The sequence below is a fragment of the Mesocricetus auratus genome, unplaced genomic scaffold, assembly GCF_017639785.1.
Source record: "Mesocricetus auratus isolate SY011 unplaced genomic scaffold, BCM_Maur_2.0 Super-Scaffold_100022, whole genome shotgun sequence".
Taxonomy (NCBI): Eukaryota; Metazoa; Chordata; class Mammalia; order Rodentia; family Cricetidae; genus Mesocricetus; species Mesocricetus auratus.
This window is the reverse complement of record NW_024429203.1, coordinates 20756823-20769844: the sequence shown is the minus strand read 5'-3', so window position 1 is coordinate 20769844 and position 13022 is coordinate 20756823. Positions and strand designations below refer to the sequence as shown.

The window sequence follows — 13022 nt, the reverse complement described above, 5'->3', positions numbered from 1 at the left end:
TCTGTGCCATAGTTGAAACCATGTAAGTTTCACAACGGGGCAGGTTCATCTCGACTCTTGTCGGTGGTGTGCTCGGGGCTAATTCTGTGGTTTGCTGCTCGCCATTGGAGGTAGGCATGAAGCCAAGGCCCAGGAAGGGTGGTCGAGTGGCTGCACAAGGGGCGGAGATTGGCGGCGATTTCGGGCGACTAGGGGACCCCAGGAATCCGTGGAGTAGCTAACTCACACCGGGGAAATGGAGCACAGGGCCCACACAATTCTTCATTGCGGCAGGGAGGGCGAGGTGTGCGCGCCTGGGACCTGCGGGCGCTCTCTGCCTTGACTTCCCCATCCCAGGGGGCGGGGCCGCAGTCGCGGCGAGCGAAGAAAGTGCGCGAAGGGGACGCGCTGCGAGCGCACACGTGACGGCGCGGCGCCGAGCGAGCGGGACCCGGCGGCGGCGGTGGCCGTGGCAGCGGTGGCGGGCGCAGCGGAGCGGCCCGGGCAGCTTGGAGCTCCGGGAGCGGCGCGCGCGGCCCCGGCTCTAGCCCGGCGCTGTCCCTGCGCGCGCTGCACATTCTCTCCTGGCGGCGGCGCCACCTGCGGGAGCGTTCGCCCGAACATGGCGACACGGAGCAGCAGGAGGGAGTCGCGACTCCCTTTCCTATTCGCCCTGGTCGCGCTGCTGCCCCCCGGGGCTCTCGGCGGGGGCTGGACGAAGAGATTGTACGGTGGCCGCACGCCCTTGCCCCAGGACTGGGGCTTCTTCGTGGTGCAGGGCGACCTGCAGGAACTGCGACTGGGGACTCACGGGGATGCCCGGGGGGCGAGCCCGGCGGCCGGGAAGCCACTCAGGACGCGGCGGAGCGCTACTGTGCAGCCCCAGCCCATCCAGGTGTATGGACAGGTGAGCACTTCTGCCAGCCGCCTCCTTCCAACCCTTTCCTCTCCCAACACTTCCTCGCCCCCACACCCATCCTTTGCAGTCGCTTCCCAGGTGCAGGCACCGCTTGGGGACTTCCCGGCTGGCATGTGTTTCTTTCTCTTTTCTTCTCTTTCCCCCCACATCACATGAGTACAGTCGTCAACACTCGGGTCGCATAGATCTTTTCCTTCTTCCTGTCGATTTTAGAAAATGTATTCCAGGTAACTCAAAGGGTGCAACGCCTCTTTTCCCAGGCTGTATGCAGACAGACCAGTGTAGTTTCCAGCAGGTATTGGAGGAGTACAGCATCATTTATACATCAGGATAAAAACCTGACCTCCCCCCCCCATCCTTTGGCAGTGGGGGCGAGAACCCTGCAGTTGTAAAGCTCTTACATAGAATTGCAGAGGAGGGCTTTCCGCGTTTACCCTCAAGAACCCCAATAAAGGTGGGCAACTCTCAAAGCTCCACGATTGTCCCTTGTGTACCCGGTAGATGTGTGCGTGTGTGCTTGTGCATGTGTATATGTAAGGCTGGATTTTTATTTTCGTGGGAGTGTGGCATACCATCCCACCCCCGTTCCTTCCTACCTCTTCAGGGTAATGACTTTATTTAGACAGGAATTATCTCTTATGACACTCAGGGATTTGAAAGGACTGCAAGAAATTGGTGGACTTATTATTCATTACATTATGTATGTATTCATATACATTAATCTCTATCCAGGTAATGGGTTTATTAGGTCATAAGTAACACACGTTTTACTCTTAGGGCCCCCACTGACTAGGGATGGCAGGCCGAGTTTGTCCATTATTATCAGCATTGGCAGAATTAATTTACCGGGTGTTATTGTCTCCCGAGAAACTCCCAGTCCTGAGGTTAAGATTGGCATCAGAAAAGCCAGAAGGTCGGTGGGAGAGAAAAAGTGATCATAAACATGATCACTTCCTAAAGTATGGTCCTTTCTAAAGTACAAATTAAAAGATTAGCCTGGGTTCTGCCTTTCTGGTTTTTGGCCATAGCAAAGCCTTCCTTCAGGCTACACGTAGAGTTAAATGATCAACTCCTGGAGCCAGAGAGCCTCTCATAAAACATGCCATCCTATGGTGGCATGCTTTGGGTGAAGAAATCCAAGGTGTGAAAGGTGCAGTGACTAATCCCAGGTCACATAGGCGAGGGCTGGAGTGCTTTAGTTCTTGCCTACACGGTCCCACTGACCTTTGGGTGCCGGGAGTCACCTTGCCAGGATTCAGTGCTTCCTAAACACTCTCCTTCCAAAATAAAATGTATTTGGCTCTGCGGATAGAGGGGTGGGAACAGGAAGCAGCCCCTCCCCCGGGAAGAAATGTATACCAGATGACCTGTAACTGCTTGGGGGTGGGAGGCTCAGGGCTCAGGCTACTGAAGTCCACCTGCCCTGTTCCTCTTGGGCCCAGATCCTTGTCCCCCACTTCAACTCCATCCGAACTTCCTTTTTTGAGCTTTGGAAGTCAGCAAGCATGTCAGTGTGGAGCTGGTGAGGATGGGTTCCCCCAGCCTGCCTAGCTGGCTCTACTGTGCAGGCTGGGAGTGGGAAGTGGAGGGGACAGTCCCTCGGAGCTCAGGTCCTCCGCAGCAGTTGAAAGAGGCATTTTCTAGTCGCTACAATATCCATACCGGTGCTGTTCTCCATCTCCTCCTTTCTCTGGGTTTGCCGTGTGAAAATCTCCCAGGGATTTGGAGCAGGCTAGAGATGAACTCTGCTCTTGTTGGGAGCGACTCCAAAACCCTCCCTTTGCTTTCATGTCTCCAGGCCAGCCAGACTGGTTCCATTGAAGGGTGCAGATCCAGCCAGCAGTTGAACTCAGAATGAGGAATTCCCACAGAATGGCGAGGATCCCTCACTGTGCTCTTCCTCGCTGGGGCTGCCTTCCTGTACCCTTGTTCTCTGTTGCCCCAGGTTAATGAGAAATAGCATTAACCTTCATAGTCAAGGAATTGAGTCAGACAGAAGGAAGAACATCAGGGTTTGAGGCTTCTACCACATGTTCTAACCTAGTTTGGGCCCTTCAGGCTATAAGCACAGGAAACAGTGGTGGTGTGGCTAGGGGCTCTTCTCTGGGTCTCTGGAGTAACTCATGTCTTTTTGGGAGCAAAGGTGGCTGTGTGCCCCCTGTTTTTCCTGGGACAGACCCGGTTATGAATAGTGCTTCAGTCACCCCCAAATGCATCAGGATGCGGCTGTACTATTTACTAATCCATATGTTCCTTGTAACTCTTGCCCTGCACCAAGTGTCTTAAATTCCCTTCAGTTTTTAAACCCAAACGCTACAGCGAACAGTTGTCTGAAGGGAGTGTGTTTCTCAAAACAAAAACAAACAACAAACAGCAACTCAAGGAGGCAGGAGAGAGTGCTGTAAGTGAGCCGGCGGGAACCAGTACACCTGTGCCCACTCAGCCAGCCATGGCCCTCCTGTGGCTGTGTGAGGCTCGGGAGGTGGAGTGATAGCTGGGGGCAGGGAGACTTACATGCTCTGCAGCTTCTTGTCCTTGGATCTTGGTGAGGGTGAGGGAATACATAGGGACACTTGTCAGGGCTGGAAGCGGAAGGCCACTAGTTTCGGAGAGGAGAGAAAGGAAGGCTTTGGCCAGGGAAAGTTTGGCCGAGGAAGGAACCTGTGGTTGGCACATCATATTGGAGCATCTGTTCTTTTGCCCTCCTGACTTACGGGGTAGAAAGATTTTGTTATTTTGACCATGTTCCTTCTTCTTAGGAAGATTTTCTAATCTGGAGAACTTGTTCTGACATGGTCACCCAGGAGCATATTTGTAATAGTGGAGACCAATGGACCAGATAGTAGGCTTTCTCTGTATTGTTTTGGAGGCTGTCCTGGAACTAGATCTGTAGACCAGACTGGCCTCGAACTCACAGAGATCCGCCTGCCTCTGCCTCCCGAGTGCTGGGATTAAAGGCATGTGCTACTAATGCCCGATAGTAGGCTTTTTCTGCTATACAAATTCAAAGGTTACAAGGAAAACCTTTTTTAGTTTGTTTGTATTTTTCCTCCAAAAGGTCAAATTAAAGCTGGGCCATGGTGGCGTATGCCTTTAATTCCAGCACTCTGGAAGCAGAGGTAAGTTAATCTCTGGGTTTAAGTTTGAGGGCCAGAATTGACAACACGGGCTACACAGAGAAACCTTGTCTAGAACACCCCTCCCCCCAAAAAAAGTAAAATCAGAGGATGAAGCTATTATATCTTTTAAATTTAATAATATATAAAAATGTATCTAATTAAAAATTGTTTTGGTGAGAGTCTTGGGTCATTTAGCCCAAGCAGGCCTGAAAGTTCCCATGAAGCTCAGACTGGCCTTTAACTGATGATCCTATTGCTTCTGTCTCCAGAGTGCTGACTTTACAGGTGTGTGTTGCCAAGCCCAGCTTAGTCTATAGTTTTTGCCACACTGACCCCTCCCCCCCAGAGAGGGTGTCTCTGTGCATCCCTGGTTGTTCTGGCACTCCCTTTGTAGACCAGGTGGAACTCGCCTCCTCTGCTTCCCAAGCGCTGGGATTAAAGGCGTACTATACCACTCTCACCCCCACCCCAGGTGGGTACCACACTGACTTCTTGCCCTGCCCTTTGCCATCACACTTTCTTTGCCCTCTTCCCCAAAGATCTTCCTCAACTCGTTGCTTGCAGAACCCTTGTTCAGTTCCCCGATACTCCAGAGCCCCTAGTATTCTCAGTCCTGTGGGAGCAGTTCTAAGTCTGGTTCCAGCCCTGCCTTGGGTTATAATTAATGCTTCATCTTCCTGTGACTCCTTTGAAGTCCTGGTTTGGTCCTTCTCTGTGTTTCACAGTATGGGAGGCCCTTAATAGCTATCTGTGGATCCATTTTCTACCCAGAAGAAGAGGCATAGAGAGTAGGGAACACATTAGGTTATATAAAGTTATGTATAAGGAGGGCCACGGGGAGGCCACAGATAGACAGAATGGTTCACTCCATGGTGCAGAAGCAAATGAGATGGCCCTCAGGAATGTAGCCCTGGTTTTCCTGTGCAATCTGAGAGTAAATTCTAATAAAGACCTAGGATTCATGTTCTTTTTGCATTCTCCCTTTTAGGACTCATATTGGTTTTTGCTACTGGTATTTTTATTTTTTGGAGGTGGGGGTGGGGATCCTTTGGAATGAGGCACAAAGCCTAACAAGAATTACAGGTTTATTTTGCTTGCAACAAGTTCTCTGTTCCTAATTCTTGCATTTTAGAGGACAGAAAGGATACAGTGTCCTGATTTCAGACTAAAAACAAAGTGTTCATTGCAACACAAGGACCTTGGACAAAAGGCTTTCTTTGGGGAGAGAATACTGTTTGGCTTTAGATCACTGTGGTGTTGATTCTTACAAGATAGACTAGCTTGGGAAAGAATTGGCTAGTTGATTCTGAAGTCGGGATGTTGACCTGTGTTCTTCCAGACGAAGATGAGAAGGCAGCATGTTGACCATTCCAAGCTGGGTTCTGTGTATGTAGCGGCCTGGTTGGCCCCTTGGGTTGGTGAGGGATGTGACCTTGAGAAACCTCTCCTGGTTGTGGGTGTATCCCTCTATTGAGCTCTGGGCTGTGTCTGGCACCATTTGGCTCATCATTAGCTTGGAGCCTGGAACAGTAGAGGCTTTGAGATGGGAGGAATGGAGGAAAGGAGCCCTTGAGGAGAGGCACTGAGAATTAAAAAGGATGACACCTCACCCTCTGTTTCCCTAGCCTGTAGCAGGTAACTCATGCTAACAAAGCCACTTATAGGAAGGGATGAGCAGTGACAGGTGAATTCTTCAAGTTCTCATGTATCACGAGCGTGTCCTTTCTCAGCTGGTAACTATTGCCTCCAAGCTTTTGGGTCTCCTTACAGAACTAGGCTAAGTGTACATAACGTGAATGTACACACAATCAAGCTACCAGCAGCCTTTTGTTATCTGGAACCTTGGTGTCCTGAATAATGGGATTAATTTAAACTCTAAATATATTTGTGGTGTGGTGGCCATGGGTATTCAGATGTTTCCTGAAGTGTCACTTATAAAATAGATTGTTATTCTTTTTCTAGGCTAGGTGTAAGACTAGTCCTTTCCCCCTTCTCCAGTGTGGTCCAGGAGGACAGCACTGCGGAGCCCCCTCATAGCGTACAGAGAGTTCAGCAGCCCCTAGAGAAATGGAACCCACTTTGTGAGGACTTCAGAATATAGGGACCACATTATAGCTTTGTGCTCCTTTGGATAATCTTTTCACCGTAAACTGCAAAATGGAGTTAATGGTATGCTTAATAAATTGCTTTAAGACCTGGATCCAAGAGGCAGATCCTTACAACACTGCCTATCCCAAGACAAAGAACAGATGCTGTAGGATCATTGCATTGTCAACTGGAATCTCTTCCTCCTTAGAGATCACAGGCATCTTTGTGGCATTATGGTTTAATCCCAAGGCAGCTGGCTATAGATCAAGCTGGCCCTGTCCAGTCCATCATAAAGAGATATGGGGGCAGACTGATATTCTGAAAATCATGAAATACCTGGACTAATTTATTTGCTTTTGTATATATTTAGTCTCTCTCTTTTAAAGCATCAGTTTACCTTCTTAATTAAAGTTTGTTCAGGTGAATATTAAATGAGTTTGCATTCTTTGAATTGCAGATAGGGGAAATGGCTATATAAATGTCTTCAGGGAAAGCCATTGTGGAGTTTGGAATATTTGACAGTTATGGATAATTGATGGTTGATTACACAGAACTGCATTAAAATCTGGGGTGTTATGTGGACCTTTCCTTCATTTTTTTCAGGCTTAAATGAATGTGATGGACAGGAGAGTTCACTCTCTTTTGGTTTGAACATTTGGGGATTGGTATTTCTCTGGAAATTGCCTGGGGTTTCAGGGAGGAGGTGTTTTCTTTGTTAATGAGAACAGGGCATTCCTGTGCATTCTCCAGGTAAGCCAGGATCTGCTGGCAGATGACATATTCAGTCCAGCCACGTACATTCAGAAATCAATTTCCTCAGTTTAAAATGAGTCACAGTTAATTTCGACCTAATTTATTGGTTTATCGACTTGGGAACCTTAGGCCTTCGAAGAAATGGCCTGGGTGGCCTTTTAGCATCAAAGCAGCTGATGATGCCAAAAAGTAGGAAAAGCAGGGTGGGCTGCTGGTCAGGGTCAAGGTATGGGCTGTATCCTACGTTACTGTGAGATGCCTGGAGTAAAAAATCAAAAGACAGCAATGCACCATGAATAGTTGAGCGGACTCCACAAGAGTGGGACTTAGTAACAGTCTTAACTGCAATAGTGAATTAAAGAGTGATTGTGAAATTCAGGTGTCCAGTGTGTGTGTGTGTGTGTGTGTGTGTGTGTGTGTGTGTGTGTGTGTGTGTTGAGCCCAGTGCCTTGTGCATGCGGAACACATGTTCCTCTGTGAACTATACCCTCAGCCCTGAGCACTTGTTAAATATGATGGCGACTCCATGCTCCATCACTGCTGTCACAGAGAGCTGTCTGATCCTGTGTTCTGGCCTTGTAACTGATCTTCCAGTGGAACACTGCTGGGCAGGCAGTGCTGATCCACATCTGTGTGTGCAGTGTGTCTGCTAGGCAAATGGGGCCACCGAACACTTGAACTGTGGCTAGCCTGGTGGAAGAACTGAATTTCTTTTCACTGAATTTTAATGGATTTAAAGCGTAGACCTGTAGATCCTGGCTATTACAGTACTTCCTGCCAGCACACTTCTCTATCGCGTGGAAGGAGGCCTAGACATCCTAGCTTCTGCTTTACCGGAGGAGAGCGGCTTATCATAAACAGGGGAAGTGAAAACAGGAGTTGAGGGCTTTGGGCAAACCCTAGGTCTCTGAGGCTGCCGATTGCCAAGTTGCAGTGGCTAGGGAGGGCCGCATGGGGCACTGTTGAGGACAAGTGGGCACTGCCTTCATTTGGGGACTGGCTTCTGCACAGTTGCCTCTTTCCATCAGACCCTTGGAAGGCTGGCCCTTCAGAAGGACTCCCCAAACTTGTGTGCCCTCTCTTGTGCTGCTGTGTTTACGCAAACAGCCCGGGGCTATCCAGGCTGTGCAGAGGGGTGCAGATCCGCTGGGTCCCATGTAGCAGTGAGATGTAAACAGTGCCTTAACAGTGAGGCTGCCTTGCGGCCCTGCCCTCTACTCCCTGGGCTCTTGTTGACTTACCTCGATGGATCTGGGCCTGTCTTTCATCCCTTCGACCCTTCAGGCTGGCACAAAGACAAACAATAGAGCCGTGTGGTCTTTGTCACTGCATCTAAAGCTGGCCCTCCTTCCTTGCTGGCCCTTTAACTTAGCATGCCATTGCTGTTGCTGCCGCTGCAGGCTCTTGGCTTGGAAAATCGGGACCCTTCAGGATGATTTATCTGCAGGCCCCTGAATTAGATTAAAAACACAGCTACGAATTCTCAGAAAGGCAGGCTGATGTGATTATATCCCGAATCTGAGTGGCAGACAAGGGCAATAAAAAGCTGTACAGATAACAAATGCATTTTGTCCCATGTAGGGACCAATGTACTGCATTATCCCTCCCTTAAAAAACAAAAACAAAAACAGCAACAACCAAAAGATGACTGCTTGGGCGTTATTTATTTGGAAAGACATTGGCTCTGAGTCTGTCACTCTGGATGCTGTTTGGTCCTGGACCCCATAGAACCTTGCTTGTCTGTTCACTGTGATGTTCATGGCAGCTCAGGCTTGACAATCCTGAGACCTGGGAAGGTCAAAGCTGACCTGCTGAGAACCTTGATTTCTTGATTTAAGGGGGGGGTGGGGACAGAGCAGAGCTGGGCAAACAATCTGGAATCCAAGGCCGTTTAAAGGAATTTGGATGTTTGAAACCTGTACCCAATTAATTAAGTAACGAGACACCATACCTAAAATATACCTCACTGGCGTGTGTTTAGTTCCCTGGAAGTCGCTCACTGAGTAGTTAGTTATAGACGTGTGTCTTGCAGTTAACCGTGCATGGGGTTTGCTGACTTTGGAGAGGTGTGCTAGGGTGGAGGTGATCAAGCTGGAGGAGAAGGATTAGGTGTGGCTGGGTGGAGTTGGGCACAGGTGAACAGGCTATTAGAACAGATTTGGAGAGTCAGGCAAGCAGGAGAGAGCTGCTGCTAGCTCCTGTCACCAGGCTGAGCCTCGGCAGCTCCCAGGCCAGCTCTTGTTACTGGGAACTTGGCCATCCTTGGTTTTCCGGGTTGAGGTGCATGTGCCTTGTGGATTAGTCATCTTGTTTGCAGTTCTTTTCCAGTGTGGAAAAGATGCTTCGGGTGAGGTCTTCAGGTCTTCTGCTCTGGGATGACAGGTTTAAATGCTGTGCCTTGGGGGTGAGGACAGTGTTAGGGAGCCGTGTTAGTGGTAACATCTTGGGACCTAGACTTTGGGCTTCCCCCAGCTTTCTGAGCCCTATTGTCAAGCATGAGGCATGGGGGAGCTGCCTGAAATCGTCATTAGCTATCAGTTTAAGAGACAGTGAGATGTGTGGTGCCTTACTATTTGACATGTGTCATGTCTTGCCCTTGGGTCTCTGTTCCAACCCTGGTGATACCAATGTTGAGTTTTTACATGGAACTATGCTGTAAAGAATGGCTGACTTGAGCCGGGCATTGGTGGCTCACACCTTTAATCCCAGCACTCGGGAGGCAGAGGCAATCGGATCTCTGTGAGTTCGAGACCAGCCTGGTCTACTGAGAGAGTTCCAGGACAGGCTCCAAAAGCAATAGAGAAACCCTGTCTCGAAAAACAAAAACAAAAAAGACAAAAAAGAAAAAGAAAAGAAAAAGGAATGGCTGACTTGGGCAGAAAGTCATTTGGACCTGGAAGTAAATGATGCATATGAATGTGGACGTTTATGAAACACACCCATGGTTTACGTCGTGTTTCTTGCAACAGTCCTGTGAACCTGGGGAGGGTTACTATTCATCTCCATTCCCAGGCCAATATCTAGTAGCTCAGAAAGAGAAGCAAGCGGCTCCCTGGTTAGACAGCTAGCAACCTGTGACGACAAGACCCATAGCAAACCTCTGACTCGGTTCAAATTTATATGACACCATTGCCTCTCACACATAGGGGGTCCTCTTGCGTAGAGGTCCCTCCCTCGCCCCCTCCTTTCCTTCCTCCCCTTCCTTCTCTCCCTCTCTTCCTTCTTCCCTCCCTTTCTTCCTTTCTGTGAAATCCTTCAGCCACCTTCCCCTAGAACCCAGAGTTCTCATATGTCGCCCTCGCCCAGGCTATTTGGGCTGCACCGCTGTTTTAGATTCTGCCCCAGCCCTCTGTCCATAACTGCCATGCTCCATCTTTGTTTTATTAGCTCTACAAGGAAGTATCGTTCTCCTCTCCGTAGAAGTCAGGGCCTGTCTGACAACTGGAGTTTGAGCACTCATTAAGTTGGTGACTTGGTGGTTCTTTCCTCTGCTAATTTAAGAGAAGCCAGGCGAGTCCAGCAAGTCTGGTGCTTTCCTAACACCTAGGGTAGCATCTGGCTTACAGTATATGCTCAATAAACACTTATTGAAGGAGCAAAGCAAGGAGCTATTTATAGCAAAGCTGCAGAGTCAAACAGGAGAGTTGGGGAAAGTGGGTGGCTTGGAACCTCCCCATCCCTAACCCGAGCAGTAGAAGTAAGTGTCTTTGGAGGAAGTGGAAGCAGAAGGGTTGAGAGTTCAAGGTCAGCCTGAGTGAGCTTCGTGGTAGACTCCAGGGCAGCCTGGGTTACACAGCTAGACTCTTGTCTCTAAAGGAGTGAACGGATGCTTGGGGTTCTATAGGGAAATCCTCACAGAACACAGGTGTGTGCTGCTAGGGATGCTTACTGTGTGTGGGGGGTGGTGGTGCTGGCAAGCCTGTCTAAAGGCAATATGGAATGTTCCCCATAAATGTCTCAGAGCAGAGCCTCTCCAGCCAGCAGTTGTTAGATGTTCTCTGAGCTTCTGGCTCTGATATTTCTTCCTTTTTTTTTTCACACTAGCAAAGGAAGGGACAGATTTTTCTTTCTCTGGCTCCTTTTACTCCAGAGCCCTCCTGGAACAAGACATGCCATTGTCAGGGGACAGTGTACGTCTGGAAGGTGTGGTGGTATGTGGCAGTGAATGACAGGTAGGGTGCAAGCCAGTGAGAATGTGGTTATTGTCTTTATGGCGTGGTAGGAAGAAAAGCTATTCCGTCTTCCATCTTCCCTTCCTCCACTTTCTCTTCCTCCTTCCATTTTCCCTTCCTCCCTCCATCTTCCCTTCCTCCTTCCATCCATCCATCTGTCCTATCCATCTATGGCAACCTCACAGCTCTAGTGAAGATGGTAGCAAAATGCCGTATTTTTTAGTTCAAGGCCTTTCTTTTGTTTCCTCGTCCATAAAATGGGCAGCATGAATTTGTCAGCTAAGTGGTTAGCAAGGTCTCTTAGTACAGGCTTCGTCTTGAGCCACCTCCAAGGTCAAGAGAGTGTGCCAAACCCAGGGACAGGACTGTCTTCGGGGAGCACTCATAAACTGGATTTCAGTTCTCCTGAGGTAGGGAGTCCAGGGAGGGTAATGAGCTTTCTAAATATAGTGGGAACTTGGTCCAGAAAGGGGACACTGGGAGCTGATCTGCATACCTCACATGTAGGTCACCTGGTTGAACATGGGCTGTCCATCTTTGGTTTCTAAGGGCCCCCTGGTGTCAGGTACTTGGTTGGGGGGGGAGTTTTGGCTGCTGACTCTATCCTCAGGGTTGAAGGGTAAGGCTATTTGTTTTGTACATCACTGCTGAATTTTTAAAGATGCTTCTCAGTATTTCATGGTCAGTGAGGCAGAGAACTGAACCAGGACGGCTTTCTGTGTAGGAGGCATGAGGGTGCCAAGCTGGAGTGTCTAGGACATCTTGAGCTTTGTGTTTGGCCTGTGTGAAGGCCAAGAAGAAATGAATGGAGAGAGGTGTGGGGCCATTACATGAAGGTGCCCCTGTCCTCCTGTACGGCATAAAGGGCCATACAGAATTTGGTGGGTTCCTTGGGAATGTCTCATCCTCTCCCTAATTTCTCCCAGAAGCCCTTGCTGTGCTCTCAGAGGTAAGACATGATTAAAGAGCCCACAGAGTGTGGGGCAGCTAGCAGACCTCAGTGTGTCCTTAATGGGATTTGCATCACTTCCTTCCAACAAGTACTTTATTTCCTCCCTTCTATTTATAACGACAGAACCTGAGGAGTGGATAGCAACAGATTCTCCCCGCTCTGAATGGTTAGGGAATAATAAGAAGCGAGTTCGTTGTACCTCTGTGGAGCACTGGGGCATGTTGGGGGACCGAGGGACAGCTATGTGGGTGGTGATGTTTGGTAAAGACTTTGAGCTACATCGAGGTGTGGGCAACACAACAATTGCTGGGAGTCTGCTGATACTCCTGAGCCGGTGGCCATTGCACCAGTGGGGGACAGCAAGGTGATGGGTGTGCTCTGACTCTGCAGGTGCTCTCACTGGCCTTTCAAGTGTTGCTTTGGCCAGAGACCCAGCCTCCAGCCTCCTCCTTTATACTTCATGCTCTCTGCGTCTTTTGGTAGCATGAGGGCCCTTGGTGAGTTGAACGGATATAAGTACTGCTTACGAGTAGGAGCTCCTAGGTATTGGATCTGCACTTGAGAATGGCGTGTTCCACACAGGTATAGAGATGCTCTAGAAAATGAAGGGGAATTTATGTAACAGCCATTGAAAATGCAGTGGTCTTTGGTACAATCCGTGCATTGCATATCAACTGCCTCTGTCCAGGTCCATAACATTCTCATTAGTCCCAAGGAACATCGCAGTTACTCTCTTCTTTCCTCAGCCTCCTGGTAGACACCCGTCTGTTTTCTGTCTTTGTGGATTTACCTGCCCAGGATATTTTATGTTAATTGAGTCATGCAGTATGTGACCTTTGTGTCTGGCATTTTTTAAAAGATTCATCTTTATCAGTGAGTTAGCATTACATGAAGCCTCCATTAACAATTATCCCAAATTCCCGCGAACAGGTCTCCCCCCATATCCCCCTCAAAAACTGTGTTGATCTTTCCTCAACCCCCTAAAAACTGTTTTCTTGGCCTCTCGTTTTCTGCAAGAAAGAGAATGGATCAGGTTCATC

General features: G+C 49.0%; 1 protein-coding gene across 1 annotated transcript in view; it reads left to right on the top strand.

Annotated features, from left to right (window-relative positions):
- Positions 1-464: 464 nt before the first annotated feature.
- Sorl1 (sortilin related receptor 1) overlaps positions 465-13022 on the top strand; it is a 163899-nt gene continuing 151341 nt past the window's right edge. The window contains exon 1 of the mRNA XM_005069402.4: positions 465-886. Within this exon, the coding sequence (XP_005069459.1) occupies positions 602-886 (285 nt within the window). The 5' untranslated portion in view covers positions 465-601. The remainder of the gene's footprint in view (positions 887-13022) is intronic.